The sequence below is a fragment of the Oncorhynchus mykiss genome, chromosome 13 (assembly GCF_057628025.1).
Source record: "Oncorhynchus mykiss isolate SJ-2025 chromosome 13, ASM5762802v1, whole genome shotgun sequence".
NCBI classification, from domain to species: Eukaryota; Metazoa; Chordata; class Actinopteri; order Salmoniformes; family Salmonidae; genus Oncorhynchus; species Oncorhynchus mykiss.
Genome location: NC_143034.1, coordinates 45,003,840 through 45,021,991, shown reverse-complemented (window position 1 = coordinate 45,021,991; position 18,152 = coordinate 45,003,840). Strand labels below are relative to the sequence as shown.

General features: G+C 48.9%; 1 protein-coding gene across 4 annotated transcripts in view; it reads left to right on the top strand.

Annotated features, from left to right (window-relative positions):
* The first annotated feature begins 1,926 nt into the window (after positions 1 to 1,926).
* Positions 1,927 to 18,152, top strand: part of LOC110485157 (rho GTPase-activating protein 23) — an 88,273-nt gene continuing 72,047 nt past the window's right edge. For 2 of the 4 annotated variants that reach the window (XM_090196297.1, XM_090196296.1), the window contains exon 1: positions 1,927 to 2,403. In XM_090196297.1, coding sequence (XP_090052423.1) covers positions 2,395 to 2,403 — 9 coding nt within the window. In that variant the 5' untranslated portion in view covers positions 1,927 to 2,394. The remainder of the gene's footprint in view (positions 2,404 to 18,152) is intronic. The other 2 variants (XM_090196300.1, XM_036940918.2) reach the window with 1 other exon arrangement.

Sequence of the window (18,152 nt, the reverse complement as noted above, 5' to 3'; positions counted from 1 at the left end):
CAGCCAGTCCCACTCTTGCCAAATATTCTGCATTCCACCGCTGATAATATAATCTATCACTCTCACTGCAACAATACCCCCCGCTGTTCTATCTAAGAAAGGCTGGAGCTCACACACACACACACACACACACTTCTCAGTTCAAACAGGAATATTGGAATGGCAAGATCAAATGAAATTGAGGCTCTCCAAACACTGTGGACGTTGTTCATGGGGATAAAGAAGGTAGAGAGAGAGAGAGAGAGAGAAGCATTACAGACAATCCACCCTTCCATACAAAGACAAATAACCAAGACAAATAGAAAGTAGACCACATCTTTTTAAAATGCTGTTTGATGCCCCCCAAACGTTGTCTCCCCTACTCTCACCCCCTAGTCCCCTACTCTCACCCCCTAGTCCCCTACTCTCACCCCCTAGTCCCCTACTCTCACCCCCTAGTCCCCTCGGCTCACCCCCTAGTCCCCTCGGCTCACCCCCTAGTCCCCTCGGCTCACCCCCTAGTCCCCTACTCTCACACCCTAGTCCCCTACTCTCACCCCCTAGTCCCCTACGCTCACCCCCTAGTCCCCTCGGCTCACCCCCTAGTCCCCTCGGCTCACCCCCTAGTCCCCTACTCTCACCCCCTAGTCCCCTCGGCTCACCCCCTAGTCCCCTCGGCTCACCCCCTAGGCCCTACGGCTCACCCCTAGCTAGCATAATATCTATCACACAGTAACCCAGGCAGCATGTCACAGCTATGTTATGTGTCAGTTGAATCAGAATAAGCCAGAACAGGTGGCGGTTTTGTTTTTCAGATGTGGACAGACCGTGGATTCCCCCTGCTTACCAGATTAGCCCATGGTGTTTTTATGTGTAGGATGATTGAGTGGGCTATACATGTGTTTCATGCAGTGTTGTGGCTGACAGAGAAAATGTGGAGTTTGGCATACAAATTGATGCATAGTATGATCACAAGAGAGACAGAGAGAGAGAGAGAGAGAGAGAGAACTTTTGTTCATTCAGTTAAAAAAATGTTTTGTTTATGTCACTTTTGTTTATTATCTACTTCACTTGCTTTGGCAATGTTGACATATGTCTCCCATGCCTATAAAGCCCTTGAATTGAATTGAGAGAGAAGGGTGAGGGGTGCGGGGATAAAGCAGTGGGGGGAAGAGGAGGAGGGAGTGGTAATACAATAGAGGAGAGGGAAGGGGAGGGAGCTAGACAGAGGATAGACAGAGCAGAGAAAGAAAAAGAAGTAGAGAAAGAAAGGAGAGAGAGAGAGAGAGAGAGAGAGAGAGAGAGAGAGAGAGAGCGAGCGTTTGTGTTTAAGTTTAGCCATAGCCTTCGGTGAGTTGTCCAGTTCCTGTTGTTGATGGGTGGTGGGGGGAGTTTCCCTCAGCACAGGCTGAGAGGGGAGGGAAACTATAGAAGATGCGTTTTTCCTGACTGACCAAGGATGACCGTGTTTTCCTCTGTGTTTACATGTTTGTGTATATTCACATGTCCTGTAGAATAACAGTTTTACTTTCCCTTGTCTGTATGTGGTCAATGCATCACCAAACACTTGTGAGGGAAGCACCATGAAAAGCATGCATTCCTTAAAGGGGCACAGGGATCCCTGTAGCCCTCCCCTGCTCTCCCCTTTCCCCCAATCACGGTACCAGGACTACATGTCCCAGCATGCCCCCCCCCCCCCTCCTTGCAGTGGGTCATAAATCCTGCCAATGGTTTTGTACCAGGAGACCTCTGGTTGGTGTATTCTATTGCAACTTTGGTTTTCACAGAGGCATTAGCCGGACAGCTGGCAGAGGGTTCCTCAGACCTCTACCGGGAGTCACATGGTTTGGCCCGACCAACCCCTTTCCCTCACTCCTCTCTCGCCCCCCTCCCTCCTACTCTCTCATTTGCTCATTCTGGCTCTGTGTCGCTACAGCGAGAGGGGGAGGGGAGATGGGAAGGAGGAGGGAAGTGGAGAGAAAGAGGAGGGAGGGAAGAGGAGGAAGGGGGCAGCAACAGAGGGGGAGTCGAGGCGAGTGAAAGAGAGAAAGAGAGCGGGAGACCTCTCCCTGTGCAATTCTGCTATCAGTGAGAGAGGTGTAGATTCCACACACGCCCTGTTTCCCCCCGCAGCTCCACGGAAACAAGCAGAACGACAGACGACCGAGGAAGGACAAGAGAGGAGAGACTGGCAGGATAAACACCGGCTGTCAGAGCCACAGAGAGGAGGGAGAAGGAGAATCATGCCTCTCCAGAGGGTCGCCGCCGCCCGCTGCTTGGCTGCCTTGCCTATTTGAGGAGAGGAGGATCGCAGTTGGGAATACTGAGCCAAGAACGCCGAAAGGGGGCCAAGGAGACGCCGGTGATTCTGTACCATGAGCGGGAACAGGAGGAGGGAGGAGGCTCGCTGAAAACATGGACCAGGTGAGGAGAGGAAGAGAGGAGAAAGGAGGAGCAGGGGGACAGGGAAACGCCGCGTAGTACCTACACACACAATACACGTACCTTACACACACTAAACACACAGTAGACCCTCCGATTCATTCATAACATCCACCACCCCACCTATTTCCGGTCCCAACACCCCCGGCCTCCGGGTAAAAGCAAACAGCACAGCATGCTTCTTCTCTGCCGCTACTACCATATCTGATTCCCCCCCCCCCTCCCTGATACTGCTGCCTGTCTCCATCAGGCTGAGGGGCGGTGGGGTGCCGTGCCAGGGGGAGGGAGCCACCGGGAGTGCCTGTCGTCAAACAGCCACCACCAGCATCCAGGCCTCTAGAGGGTTGACAACACCACTCAATACTATGTATTTTCTCCCAGATATGTACTGGGATCTACAATACACAGGAGAGCGATGACTTAATTTGGCAATGTAAACATTATGTTTGCCATGCCAATGAAGCCCTTTTTTGGATTGAATTGGAGGGAGAGAGAGAGAGACAGGGGTGTGGCTGTGGTTAAGCAGGCATCATTGATGATCTCTCTTCACCCAGATCCCTGTAATTAGCGCCGTGTCACATTATCATTTAGCATGGAGGAGGATTGCAACGCTAATCAGGGCTTGACTACGGTTGTGTGCGTCACTGTGTGTGTGTGTAACCCATGGACTAAGGAGGGTGTCACGGTGAGGACGCCATGCAACAGGGGCTCTCAGAGGAGGATGCTCAGACAGAGTGGAGTAGAGAGTAGATGGATAGAGATGAGCAAACGCTTTCTCTGAGCTATCCAACCAGGGCCGCAAGTTCACTCATAAAAAAAATAGTTTACTCACTTGTTTTCCTATATCATCGGGACCCGATGTCCTGACAATTCACCTGAATGTCCTGAAAAGGTAGGAAAACAATCACCTTCTTGAAGAGTCGGGTCTTGTTTCAGGTCCTGAATTTGTTCAAATGCTCTTTTAAGCTTAAGGGTTACGTTTAGCGGTGAGGGTTTTGGGGGCTAGGGTAGAGGTTAAGGGGTGGGGTTACGTTTAGCGGTGAGGGTTTTGGGGGCTAGGGTAGAGGTTACAGGGTGGGGTTACGTTTAGCAGTGAGGGTTTTGGGGGCTAGGGTAGAGGTTACGGGGTGGGGTTACGTTTAGCAGTGAGGGTTTTGGGGGCTAGGGTAGAGGTTACGGGGTGGGGTTACGTTTAGCAGTGAGGGTTTTGGGGGCTAGGGTAGAGGTTACGGGGTGGGGTTACGTTTAGCAGTGAGGGTTTTGGGGACTAGGGTAGAGGTTACGGGGTGGGGTTACGTTTAGCGGTGAGGGTTTTGGGGGCTAGGGTAGAGGTTACGGGGTGGGGTTACGTTTAGTGGTGAGGGTTTTGGGGGCTAGGATAGAGGTTACGGGGTGGGGTTACGTTTAGCGTTGAGGGTTTTGGGGGCTAGGGTAGAGGTTACGGGGTGGGGTTACGTTTAGCAGTGAGGGTTTTGGGGGCTAGGGTAGAGGTTACGGGGTGGGGTTACGTTTAGCAGTGAGGGTTTTGGGGATTAGGGTAGAGGTTACGGGGTGGGGTTACGTTTAGCAGTGAGGGTTGTGGGGGCTAGGGTAGAGGTTACGGGGTGGGGTTACGTTTAGCAGTGAGGGTTTTGGGGGCTAGGGTAGAGGTTACGGGGTGGGGTTACGTTTAGCAGTGAGGGTTTTGGGGGCTAGGGTAGAGGTTAAGGGGTGGGGTTACGTTTAGCAGTGAGGGTTTTGGGGGCTAGGGTAGAGGTTACGGGGTGGGGTTACGTTTAGCGGTGAGGGTTTTGGGGGCTAGGGTAGAGGTTACGGGGTGGGGTTACGTTTAGCGTTGAGGGTTTTGGGGGCTAGGGTAGAGGTTACGGGGTGGGGTTACGTTTAGCGGTGAGGGTTTTGGGGGCTAGGGTAGAGGTTACGGGGTGGGGTTACGTTTAGTGGTGAGGGTTTTGGGGGCTAGGGTAGAGGTTACGGGGTGGGGTTACGTTTAGCGTTGAGGGTTTTGGGGGCTAGGGTAGAGGTTACGGGGTGGGGTTACGTTTAGCAGTGAGGGTTTTGGGGGCTAGGGTAGAGATTACGGGGTGGGGTTACGTTTAGTGGTGAGGGTTTTGGGGGCTAGGGTAGAGGTTACGGGGTGGGGTTACGTTTAGCGTTGAGGGTTTTGGGGGCTAGGGTAGAGGTTACGGGGTGGGGTTACGTTTAGCAGTGAGGGTTTTGGGGGCTAGGGTAGAGGTTACGAGGTGGGGTTACGTTTAGCAGTGAGGGTTTTGGGGGCTAGGGTAGAGGTTACGGGGTGGGGTTACGTTTAGCAGTGAGGGTTTTGGGGGCTAGGGTAGAGGTTACGGGGTGGGGTTACGTTTAGCGGTGAGGGTTTTGGGGGCTAAGGTAGAGGTTACGGGGTGGGGTTACGTTTAGCGGTGAGGGTTTTGGGGGCTAGGGTAGAGGTTACGGGGTGGGGTTACGTTTAGTGGTGAGGGTTTTGGGGGCTAGGGTAGAGGTTACGGGGTGGGGTTACGTTTAGCGTTGAGGGTTTTGGGGGCTAGGGTAGAGGTTACGGGGTGGGGTTACGTTTAGCGTTGAGGGTTTTGGGGGCTAGGGTAGAGGTTACGGGGTGGGGTTACGTTTAGCAGTGAGGGTTTTGGGGGCTAGGGTAGAGGTTACGGGGTGGGGTTACGTTTAGCAGTGAGGGTTTTGGGGGCTAGGGTAGAGGTTACGGGGTGGGGTTACGTTTAGCGGTGAGGGTTTTGGGGGCTAGGGTAGAGGTTACGGGGTGGGGTTACGTTTAGCAGTGAGGGTTTTGGGGGCTAGGGTAGAGGTTACGGGGTGGGGTTACGTTTAGCGGTGAGGGTTTTGGGGGCTAGGGTAGAGGTTACGGGGTGGGGTTACGTTTAGCGGTGAGGGTTTTGGGGGCTAGGGTAGAGGTTACGGGGTGGGGTTACGTTTAGCAGTGAGGGTTTTGGGGGCTAGGGTAGAGGTTACGGGGTGGGGTTACGTTTAGCGGTGAGGGTTTTGGGGGCTAGGGTAGAGGTTACGGGGTAGGGTTACGGAAAATATGATTTTTAACGGTTAAACATTTTGACACCCCAAAAAGTCCTACAATGAAAACAAAGCTGTGTGTGCGTGTGTGTGTGTGTGTGTGTGTGTGTGTAATCTATTCATCCTGTCTATGGGGTCATCATGGTGCATGCATGGTCTGTGACAGTGTGCTTCTATCTGTGTCAGCTGCCCTATGACAGTTTGTGTGCCATCAGCCTTATAGGTGTCTGTGCATCACCTGTGCTCTCTCCTCTTGTTTCTCTTCCACTCCATAGGGATGGTGTGAGAATGAGACATAGGGAGAACCTATGTGTTTTTCTGGATTTTTGTTTTAGATTCCGTCTCTCACAGTTGAAGTGTACCTATGATAAAAAATGTTAAGCTATGAGACAACTTAGACATGGATTGTGTATGTGTGCCATTCCGAGATTGAATAGGCAAGACAAAAGATTAAACAGGGTATGGTAGTCTGTGCATGGGCACTGGTTTGTGTCAAGAATGTTAACACTGCTAGGTTTTTCACGCTGAACAGCTTACCATGTGTATCAAGAACGGTCCACCACCCAAAGGACACCCAGCCAACTTGACACAACTGTGGAGTCAACATGGGCCAGCATCCCTGTGGAACGCTTTCGACGCCTTGTAGAGTCCATGCCCCGGCGATTTGAGGCTGTTCTGAGGGCGAAAGGGGGGAGGGGTTCTTAATGTAGGGTAGCCTAGTGGTTAGAGTGTTGGACTAGTAACCGGAAGGTTGCAAGTTCAAACCCCCGAGCTGACAAGGTACGAATCTGTCGTTCTGCCCCTGAACAGGCAGTTAACCCACTGTTCCTAGGCCGTCATTGAAAATAAGAATTAGTTCTTAACTGACTTGCCTAGTTAAATAAAGGTAAGTGTACCTGCTTGTGTGATGCTATCTTTTCTGCTGGCATTCACACATTTGGAGGCGTTTTACATCAGCTGTCATCTGTTTTCATACATGCCTTAATGACCTGAGGGTGGACGGAGCAGTAGAAATCAGGGAATGGGCCACCTATGACCTTGTCATCAGGTAGACTCCATCACCCCATTAGGGCTTACAGTATAGTCACCTCATACACTTCTATGGCCCTGTCTCTGTCCCTGTCCAGTTGGGGCCTGTGCTTGGCTGATGGTTGATGAGACTGATGTTAGGCTGGACTCTGTAGTCTGGTTGTATCTAATGTTAGGCTGGACTCTGTAGTCTGGTTGTATCTGATGTTAGGCTGGACTCTGTAGTCTGGTTGTATCTGATGTTAGGCTGGACTCTGTAGTCTGGTTGTATCTAATGTTAGGCTGGACTCTGTAGTCTGGTTATATCTGATGTTAGGCTGGACTCTGTAGTCTGGTTATATCTGATGTTAGGCTGGACTCTGTAGTCTGGTTGTATCTGATGTTATGCTGGACTCTGTAGTCTGGTTGTATCTGATGTTATGCTGGACTCTGTAGTCTGGTTGTATCTGATGTTAGGCTGGACTCTGTAGTCTGGCTGTATCTGATGTTAGGCTGGACTCTGTAGTCTGGCTGTATCTGATGTTAGGCTGGACTCTGTAGTCTGGTTGTATCTGATGTTAGGCTGGACTCTGTAGTCTGGCTGTATCTGATGTCACATTTATTTATAAAGCCCTTCTTACATCAGCTGATGTCACAAAGTGCTGTACAGAAACCCAGCCTTAAACCCCAAACAACAAGCAATGCAGGTGTAGAAGCACAGTGGCTAGGAAAAACTCCCTAGAAAGGCCAAAACCTAGGAAGAAACCTAGAGAGGAACCAGGCAATAAGTGGTGGCCAGTCCTCTTCTGGCTGTCCCGATTGGAGATTATAACAGAACATGGCCAAGATGTTCAAATGTTCATAGATGACCAACAGGGTCAAATAATTAAAATCACAGTGGTTGTAGAGGGTGCAACAGGTCAGCACCTCAGGAGTAAATGTCAGTTGGCTTTTCATAGCCGATCATTCAGAGTATCTCTACCGCTCCTGCTGTCTCTAGAGAGTTGAAAACAGCAGTTTTGGGACAGGTAGCAAGTCCGGTGAACAGGTTCCATAGCTGCAGGCAGAACAGTTGAACCTGGAGCAGCAGCACAACCAGGTGGACTGGGGACAGCAAGGAGTCATCAGGCCAGGTAGTCCTGAGGCATGGTCCTAGGGCTCAGGTCCTCAGAGAGAGAAAGAAAGAAAGAAAGAAAGAAAGAAAGAAAGAAAGAAAGAAAGAAAGAAAGAAAGAAAGAAAGAAAGAAAGAAAGAAAGAAAGAAAGAAAGAAAGAAAAAGACACCGGATAAGAGTGAGACAGGAGGGGTCGGGAGACACTGTGGCCCCGTCCGACGATACCCCCGGACAGGGCCAAACAGGCAGGATATAACCCCACCCACTTTGCCAATGCACAGCCGCCACACGACTAGAGGGATATCTTCAACCACCAACTTACCATCCTGAGACAAGGCTGAGTATAGCCCACAAAGATCTCCCCCACAGCACAACCCAGGGGGGGCGCCAACCTGGACAGGAAGATCACGTCAGTGACTCAACCCACTCAAGTGACGCACCCCTCCTAGGGATGGCATGGAAGAGCACCAGTAAGCCAGTGACTCAGCCCCTGTAATAGGGTTTGAGGCAGAGAATCCCAGTGGAGAGAGGGGAACCGGCCAGGCAGAGACAGCAAGGGCGGTTCGTTGCTCCAGTGCTTTTCCGTTCACCTTCACACTCCTGGGCCAGACTACACTCAATCATAGGACCTACTGAAGAGATGAGTCTTCAATAAAGACTTAAAGGTTGAGACCGAGTTTGTGTCTCTCATGTGGATAGGCAGACCATTCCATAAAAATTGAGCTCTATAGGAGAAAGCCCTGCCTCCAGCTGTTTGCTTAGAAATTCTAGGGACAGTAAGGAGGCCTGCGTCTTGTGACCATAGCGTACGTGTAGGTATGTACGGCAGGACCAAATCGGAAAGATAGGTAGGAGCAAGCCCATGAAATGCTTTGAAGGTTAGCAGTAAAACCTTGAACCTTGTATCTAATGTTAGGCTGGACTCTGTATTCTGGTTGTATCTGATGTTAGGCTGGAGGCAGCCCAGGGACACAGCAACATAGCTGCTAGGACCTGAAAGGGTGCTGAATGAGTAGGAGGAGAGGAGAGCTGTCTGGGAGATGACAAGGAGCACAGGCACAAGTCCCTACTCTTCTCTCCCCCAGACAGTGTATTCCCCTGGTCATTGATTACCTCATCCCCCATTCTACCCCTCCTCTCCTGAGGTGGTGTGTGTGGTTGTAAACAACATGTTTTAGGGTGGCTACTCCTCACCCCCTCCTCAGGTCAGGGTGAATGATTCATAGGGAACCACTGGGGGACAACAGCACTGCGTTTCAAATGGCACCCTATTCCCTATATAGTGCACTATTTTTGACCCAAACTCTTTGGGCCCTGGTTAAAAGTAGTGCACTATAAAGGGAATATGATGCCATTTGGGATGCTACCGTGGTGTACTTTCCATGCCCATCCTGTCAGTCTGCCAAGGTGACGCTAGCCCCCCACTCAAGTAGAGGTGACATCATCACTGCCAGCCAGCATCCGTGTGTGTGTGTGTGTGCAAGCGTCCGATTTAATTGAATGTGTGTGTCTGTGTGTGTGTGTGTGCCTTCCATTTGTTAGCCTAGTTTCTCATTTCAGAGATTGGCCTGGGGCAATCACACAGCATGCTTATGTACTGTGTCCCACGCAGCAGAGGGAGCTTCTCGTTGTATTTTACATGTACAACAACAGAGCTTACTACTACAGTGTTTGCATCAGGGGGTAACTTACACTACCACAATGCAGCAAACAGGAAACAATACTCTTTCTAAGAGTCTAAACTGAGAAATGCTGACATGACATGGCCTTGGTGCGGAGCTCGGCTCTGATGTCATTGTCATGGATAGTCTGTTTTCTGATTTAATTCAATGATGTGTCAATTCTATTTCTACATTCTACTTGTACTTTTCTTTGTGATGGGCTGTCTCTTCAGTTGCATGGGTGTGGACTCTTTGAGATGACATTGGACATTTTAGAGTTTCCAGAGGAGTCATTTGATCTAGCTGATGGTTGTTTCCCGGTTCAAAGTTGGGGAACAAGACGTTGGACCCGCCACGACTTCTACCGAAGTCGATGCCTCTCCTTGTTCGGGCGGTGTTTGGCGGTCGACGTGGCCGGTCTTCTAGCCTTCGCCGATCCATTTTTCATTTTCCATTTGTTTTGTCTCGTTTTCCCATACACCTGGTTCTCATTTCCCTCATTATGTGTTGCGTATGTAACCCTCTGTTTCCCCCCCCCATGTCTTTGTGTGGTATTGTTTGTTGTAAGTGCTTGTGCACATTTGTTTGACTGGTGCTCATCGGGTTATTGTGCTCATACTTTGTATTTCTTATGCCGTTGGTTTTGCTATTTAACTGCTCCGGCTATTATCAAGTTCTGCTCTCCTGCGTCTGACTTCCCTGCCACCAGATACGCACCCCTTACAGGACCTTTAAAATAGGAAGAACATCGGAGAAGCTGTACCTACGTTTGTCAATATAAACAGTGGCGTGATGGAAATATAAACAAACGTCAACATGTGTTTACTATGGAGCCTCAGTGGAATGACACGTGAGCAAAGTCACATTACTGTGGTCTCCTTTTCTGCTTCTCTATCTTACACACACACACACACACACACATACACACACACACACACACACACACACACACACACACACACACACACACACACTTCCATGAGTGAGTGATAAGGAGGGTAGTGGCCCACAGAGGGACAGGAAGAGGCTGGTTATATAAAGAGTGTGTGTGAACAGATCGAGGACAGGCAGCGGTGAAGGGCTAGGGCAACACTCCTCCCTCCCCGGCAGGAGGAGACCTATCTGTATTTGATGTTTTGCCCCGAGAGCAGAGGCCACACAGGACACTTTACCGCGTACGCATATCTCGTCGGTGCTCCTCGGTAAGTGTGTGTGTGTGTCTGTATGCATGTGTGTAAAGTGTACTCTCTTTACTCTGCACGCTCTGCACTGAGAATGAGAACCCTGCCTGGGGGCACGCTGCTGCACAGCCAGACCTACTGTAATGCACCGTTGGTAGGGAATCAATAGTCATTGAGGGAGACCTCAGTAAACCCTGTGGGCTCTGCTCAGCTCTGCTCAGCTCTGCTCAGGTCTGATCAGGGCTGTGGCTGTGCATGTCAATCCCAGCTCAACCTGCCCTCAGAGTTGGAGCTGGTTCAGACTGCTCGTAACAGCCTCTGCTCTTCTGGGAAGGCTTTCATCTAGATGTTGGAACATTGCTGCGGGGACTTGCTTCCATTCAGTCATGAGCATTATTGAGGTCGGGCACTGATGATGGGTAATTAGGCGTTGCTCGTAGTTGGCGTTCCAATTCATCCCAAAGGTGTTCGATGGGGTTGAGGTTCTGCACAAAGCTCTGTGCAGGCCAGTCAAGTTCTTTCACACCGATCTCGACAGACCATTTCTGTATGTATCTCGCTTTGTGCACGGGGGCATTGTCATGCTGAAACAGGAAAGGGCCTTCCCCAAACTGTTACCACAAAGTTGGAAGCACAGAATCGTCTATAATGTCATTGTATGCTGTAGCGTTAAGATTTCCCTTCACTGGAACTAAGGGGCCTAGCCCGAACCATGGAAAACAGCCCCAGACCAGTAGGAATAATTATTCCTACTCCACCAAACTTTACAGTTGGCATTATGCATTGGGGAAGGTAGCGTTCATCTGGCATCCGCCAAACCCAGGTTTGTCCGTCGGACTGCCAATTGGTAAAACGTAATTCATCACGTTTCCACTACTCCAGAGTCAAATGGTGGCGAGCACCACTCCAGCCGACGCTTGGTATTGTGCATGGTGATCTGTGTGCGGCTCATCGGCCTTGGAAACCAATTTCATGAAGCTCACGGCAAAAAAAAATGTGCTGACATTGTTTCCAGAGGCAGAATTGTGATTGTTGCAACTGAGGACAGACGATTTTTACGCACTACACGGTGAGTAGTGCGTAGTGCTGAGCCGTTGTTGCTCGACGTTTCCACTTCACAATACAGCACTTACAGTTGACGTGGCAGCCCTAGCAGGGCGGAGATTTGACGAACTGACTTGTTGGAAAGGTGGCATCCTATGTCGGTGCCACGTTGAATGTCACTGAGCTTTTCAGTAAGGCCTTTTTACTGCCAATGTTTGTCTATGGAGATTGCATGGCTATGTGCTCAATTGTATACACAGGTGTGGCTGAAATAGCCACTAATCCACTAATTTCAAGGAGTGGCCACATACTTTTGTGTATGTATGTGCATGAGCCAGTTGCAGAAACTCCTAATATGTCCTGTAGATACATGAAATGTAATGTATGAAGATCTTATAAACAAGACTGAGGCTCTGTAAAGGACATACAGGACATACAGTATGTCCTTTACAGAGCCTCAGTCTTGTTTATAAGATGGTGTGGGTCTTCATACATTACATTCCATGTAAGCACAGATAGATAGAGAATGTGGCTAGGGTGTAGGGAGGGAGTTCCCTCCTGGCCCAGGTACTGTTATTGCTGTGCCACAATTGATATATTAAGGCGGTGTCCCAAATGCCACCCTATTCCCAACATAGTGGAGTCCATCGGGCTCTGGTCAAAGGTAGTGCACTATGTAGGAAATAGGGTGCCATTTGGGATGCACTCTAGCTCTGTGTTTACTCCTCGGTCTGTACACCACTCCCTGGAGGCCGGCTCTTAGACACAAGGTGACACGTGTGTGTGTGTGTGTGTGTTTGTGTGTGTGTGTATGTGTGTGTGTGTGTGTGTGTGTGTGTGTGTTTCTGTCTTTATGTGTGCTGCGGCTCTCTGCCAAAGTTATCTGGCAGATTGTTTTGTCTGTTTCCCATAGATGGAATGCAGTCAGTTTGGAGCTAGGCTGCCAGACTGAAAGGGGTGAGATTGAGGGAGAGAAGACAAGAGTGGGTAGTTTATAAAAAGATAATAAGAGAGAGCGAAAGAATGAAAAGGGGAGAGAGCGAGATAAAGGGAGGGAATGAGTGTGTGTTTTCCACAGTGGAACAGGTGGTCTAATCTAACCCTACCAGCCCCCCCCCCCCCCCCCCCCCCCCACCCAATCTTTGCAGTGTTAGGAATTTCTCACTCCTCCTTTTGGGCCATAGAGAGAGATGAGTGCTGTTACTGTTCTGGAGTGTGTGTTTTTATAACAGAGATATACATTGTGTATAGGCCTATTGTGTGTGTGTGTGTGTGTGTGTGTGTGTGTGTGTCTTAACCGGGCTGAGCTGGAGAGAGTGAGATCAGTCTCAATTCATCGGGGCATGGACTCTACAAGGTGTCAAGCGTTCCACAGGGATGTTGGCCCATATTGACTCCAAAGCTTCCCACAGTTGTGTAAAGTTGGATGGATGTCCCTTGGGGGGTGGACCCATCTTGATACAAACAGGAAACTGTTGAGCATGAAAACCCCAGCAGCGTTGCCGTTTTTGACACACTCAAACAGTTGCGCCTGGAACCTACTACCATACCCCCTTCAAAGGCACTTCAATATATTTTTTTTAAGCCTCAATTGTCTCGAGGCTTAAAAATCCTTTTAACATGTCTCCTCCCCTTCATCTACACTGATTTGAAGTGGATTTAACAGGTGACACCAGTAAGGGATCATAGCTTTCACCTGGATTCACCTGGTCAGTCTATAACATAGAAAGGACAGGTGTTCTTAATGTTTTGTACACTCGGTGTATATGAATCTAGTGTTGTCGGTGAACAGTGTGGCCTGATCAGTGCGCTGTGTGAAGGATGTCAGTCTGCAATGAGCAGCTGCTGCTTCATTACTGTGATCATTCTTGAGGCCAAGTAGCAGTCCTGTCTTCTCGGAGGGCCGGACAGAGGCACCACAGCTGCATCCTATCCTAGGTGCACATACCACTAACCTCCTGGCCCAATTACTGAACCACCGAAGGCTACCGATGCTCTCATTACCAAGGAAATGGGGATACTTCATACAACCAGTGTGCGCTATAGTATTCTTGAAGTTATCTTGAGTAGTGTGTGTGTGTGTGTGTGTGTGTGTGTGTGTGTGTGTGTGTGTGTGTGTTTGTAACTCTGGGCTACGTTGGAGATGGATGAATGTCGACCTGCACTCATCACTCCTCTCCAGTATGTCTCCTCTCCCTCCATACATCACTATAATGACTCATTAGGCTGATCGTTACGCTGGTCCTTTAAGCATGGCTCAAGCTCTGCCTGCTCTGTGCTCTGGTTCATATGCTCTGGACTAGTACATATCTACTGTGTCTTGACAGCTCTGGGTAGCAATTGCCCAGATCTAGGATCAGTTTACCCTCCCCAAATCCTAACCATTAGGGGGAAATGCTAAACTGACCCAATATCAATGTTTAGGGGCAACTTTATCCAACTTTCTTTGTCTTTACATGCTAAGTGCCTACTAGTTTCCCTCTCTTTTCTGTGCTTCACCAGCCCTGCATGCGCCCTCCGGTGGCCATATGGTGAAATTAAACTCAATTAATTTCCATGTTGAAGGGATTATTCAAACAGAAAAAATAAGTTTTACCTTTAACTAGGCAAGTCAGTTAGTAACAAATTCTTATTTACAATGACGGCCCACCCCGGCCAAACCTGGACGACGCTGGGCCAATTGTGCGCCAACCTATGGGACTCCCAATCACGGCCGGATGTGATGCAGCCTGGATGGATTATATATTTAGGGGAATTCTCCCTACTGTGCTGTAACTGAACAGATGGCCTTCCTTTTTATTCATCTCCACGCCAACACAAGGCAGATGTTTATTTATGTGGATTTATTTACTTGAATTTTATTGCCCATTTGTGTTAAATCCAAGATCATTTCTAATCTGTCCCAGTGGGGCTGGTTCTTTGTTTCAGTGTTGATCACAGCTATTGGGTGGCTAGGATAAAGTTCATCACAAATGAATAAACTGTTGTTACTGAACTGAATGTTAAATATTGCCTGGTTTAACATGCAGAGGGGTCTAGGACTACACTGTTTTATGGCCCCTTGTTTCATTCATATAACTTTTATTCATATAATTCGCTAGCAGGACAACCATACAAGACATGGTAAGGGATGTCTGTGTTTGGAAGGGGGGAGATATCTCCATGAGATAAGACCCCCTACACCAATCTCCCTCATGCCCCCCTTCTCCCTTCCCCAAACCCAAGGAGTGAGTCCCTCTTCTAAGCCCCGGTCTAGACAAGCTGTCCCCCTCTGTTATTAGGAAAGGGGACACTGGGGAAATGCCAGGATTAGGATATGATGACCCTCTGACAGAGATACAGTATTTCACACAAATGTTAAAATGTTTGTACAGTATAATCTGCTGTCAAGATGTCTTTAATCCTTGACATTCTAATTAAAAAAAATAATAATAATATCTGGTCCATATTAGTGAATAGCAGGAAATAGGGTCAGTGGAAGGCCTTTTATGATTAGGGACGTGAACAGACTATATTTATACTACAGTCAATTCATGACTGTGATATTTCATTGTAGATCCACAGCTACCTAACGGATGCCATTACTCAGCCTGGCACACAGAAATAGAATCGGAAATAGAATCTGACAACCAGAGTGAATAAAACAGGCAGAAGCGACAGAAACGGTTTACCGTATATGGGTCACTCCTCTCTGGGTCCTTAGCAGTGCTATTTCTATAACCTACCTTTTACTCATGACTCCTACATGTATATGCACTTGCATATAGGTCCGAGGGTCAGCAGCGTGAGTAGGTTTTCCATTGTCTCTAGCTCCAGGAAGTGACATCAGAGACGGGAAGCAGAGCGGTGAAGGTAAAGGGGGCAGCAGACATATGTGCCTGTGAAGTGACCGGCAGAGGAAGGAAACAGGGGACCTACTGGAACTGTGAGCCCCTGTTTATCCCCCCCCCCCTCCCCCTCCCTGTCTGTCTGACAGATTGGGGGTAGAGTGCTGGGAAGAGGTGGGGTGGAGACAGGGTGGAGGGTGCAGCACAGCGGGTATGTCTTCTTGCTGAGGAATGTGTACCACTGCCAAGCAGTTATAGCAACAGTTGAATTACCTGGATGTGATGCACATGTTCTGGCTCAGTACGGGGGGGGGGGTCTCATATTTTACTTATTATTCACACACGTAAGAGGTAGGAGCCACACTGGAAACAAAGTGGGTATGACTGTGAATTGATTACCGATTGTGACACTTGACACCCCTCTAATCAGCAGCCAGTGTGTGAAGGCCATGTATTTATGTATCTCAGATAATGGGGAATTGATATGTATGTGCATTTATACAACCTCAGATTGTGGTGTGTGTGTGTGTGTGTGTGTGTGTGTGTGTGTGTGTGTGTGTGTGTGTGTGTGTGTGTGTGTGTGTGTGTGTGTGTGTGTGTGTGTGTGTGTGTACACATTCTCTGGACTAATGCCAATGTGACGTACCTTGGCAGGGGTGTGCCGGTCCACCACGCCCAGTGCAGGGTACACAAGCTGGTGACACTGCTGGAGGCCCTGAACCATGATCCAGTGAGTCACTCTCTCTAGAGTCACAGCGCAGCCGGCCAAACGCCCTCCACAGCCTCAACCTTGACCTTAGCCTCAACCTTAGCCTCAGCCCCAGACACAGTCTCAGCCTCAGCCCCAGCTCTGAGTCTAATCTGTCTTTACAGACATCCAGTTATTATGTATGTCTGACAGGGAGTTTCTCATCCATTCTCTATCTGGCTGAACAAGCCTGGAGAAGAGTGGAGAGGAAGGAGTGAGATGGGCAGCTGCAGAGAAGAGAGGGATTGTAACGATGTGGAGTAAGAAGAGAGGGAGCGAGGCGGCAGGGGGAGGTTAGAGGAAGGGTGGAAGAGAGGAGAATGAAGACAGCCAGCTAGAGGAAAAGGGAATGGCAGGGGTGAGGAAAGGGGTTGGGCAGTAGACCAGGGAAAATGGCAAGGGGGTGAGGAAAGAGGTTGGATAGTAGACAAGGGATAAGGGCAATGGGATGAGGATGGTTGGGGGATGGGTGGAAGGCCACAGGAGTTTGAGGAAATTGTCCAGTAGAAGTGACCTAGTAGGGGCTGGGGGAATGGGAGAGGGTGGCTGGGAGGAATTTTAGCAGAGGAGTGGAGAGAACCCTGTGCCTCCTGCAATAACATACCAGCCTAAATACTTTAACCAATGGCACTAACACAATACCATCACAGTGGTTACACCAGAAAAGGACACCACCATGTGATATATTTGTGTATTTTATTACCTGGTTTATTAATAACAGTATCCACATGAATTGTATGAAGTCCAGACAAGGTTATGTAACAAAACTACACCATGCCTGCCTGTGTGTGTCTGTGCCAGTCTTGACTGCAGGTTATATTTTTTTTGTCATGAATCTTGTTCTGCAGGGAGCTCTGCAGAGTGCTCACTGCTGGTTCCAACCATAAATTAAAACCAAAAAGCTATTTTCTTTTTCATGAATTTTACAATATACAGAATTTTGACTTTGCAGCTGGACTATCTGGCAGAAATCAAGGGTTGGAACCGAAATTATTTTCTCATCTTTTAATTCTGAACAGAACCATATATTTTCTGGTTCCGTTCCGACCAGCAAAATACAGTTCTGAACCGTTTGGAACCCCCAAAAAGTACCGGTTTATATCGTTCTTTTCTGTTCCTTTTTAAACTTGCTGTGGAGTGGGTTAACAATTTGATCTGTATATTAAGAGCAATTGTATTTTGCCGTAAACGGCATGTTTTAATCATAATGAAAGACCAACACACACACACACACACACACACTGCTGCCAGTCACATTGTAGGGCGTGAGATTTAACTGAAATGTTGCGGTTGAGGGGAGAGCGAGAGAGGATGGAGGAAGCTTGCGATGAGGCGCTGGGCATCTTGTTATGACATGCATTATCTGAATTAGGATAACAGAATTATACCTAGGAGGAGCAGATTCTATGGAGAAACTTTGAATGTCTGAATTTCCCGAATTGAGTTTAACGTTGGACCAGAGCAAACGTTAGCTAGCTAACAAGCGTGTGTGTGCAGAGCAGCACTATCATTACAAACACGTATTTTTGTAGTTAATACATCCAATGTGAAACGTGATGACTATAGTATCCTTAACTAGCATTGAAAAAGTTCATCCATTCTGTTAAACATCTCCCTAATTTCTGAATCATGTTTGTAACATAATCAGTACGCTACAGTAACCAAAGGTTCAGAGGGGCGGGGCAGGTAGCCTACATATACACACACACACACACACACTGGCAGAGATTTCCAGCTGGCAGGCAGAAACTCGAATACATTTCTGAGTAACAGAGTGAGAGCTTTGCATAGGTGCTTTGTTGCAATTTTTGTGAGACAAAAAAAGAACGTGACAGTACCCCCCCCAAAGGTGCGGACTCCGGCCGCAAAACCTGAACCTATAGGGGAGGGTCTGGGTGGGCGTCTGTCCACGGTGGCGGCTCTGGCGCGGGACGTGGACCCCACTCCACCATAGTTTTTCTCCGCCTCTTTATCCGCCTCCGTGGCCTCTTAAGAAAGGCGACCCTCGCCGCCGATCTCGGACTGGGGACCCTAGCCCCGGGTCCCGAATGGACGGGAGATTCCAGCAGCACCGGACGGGCGGGAGATTCCGGCAGCACCGGACAGGTGGGA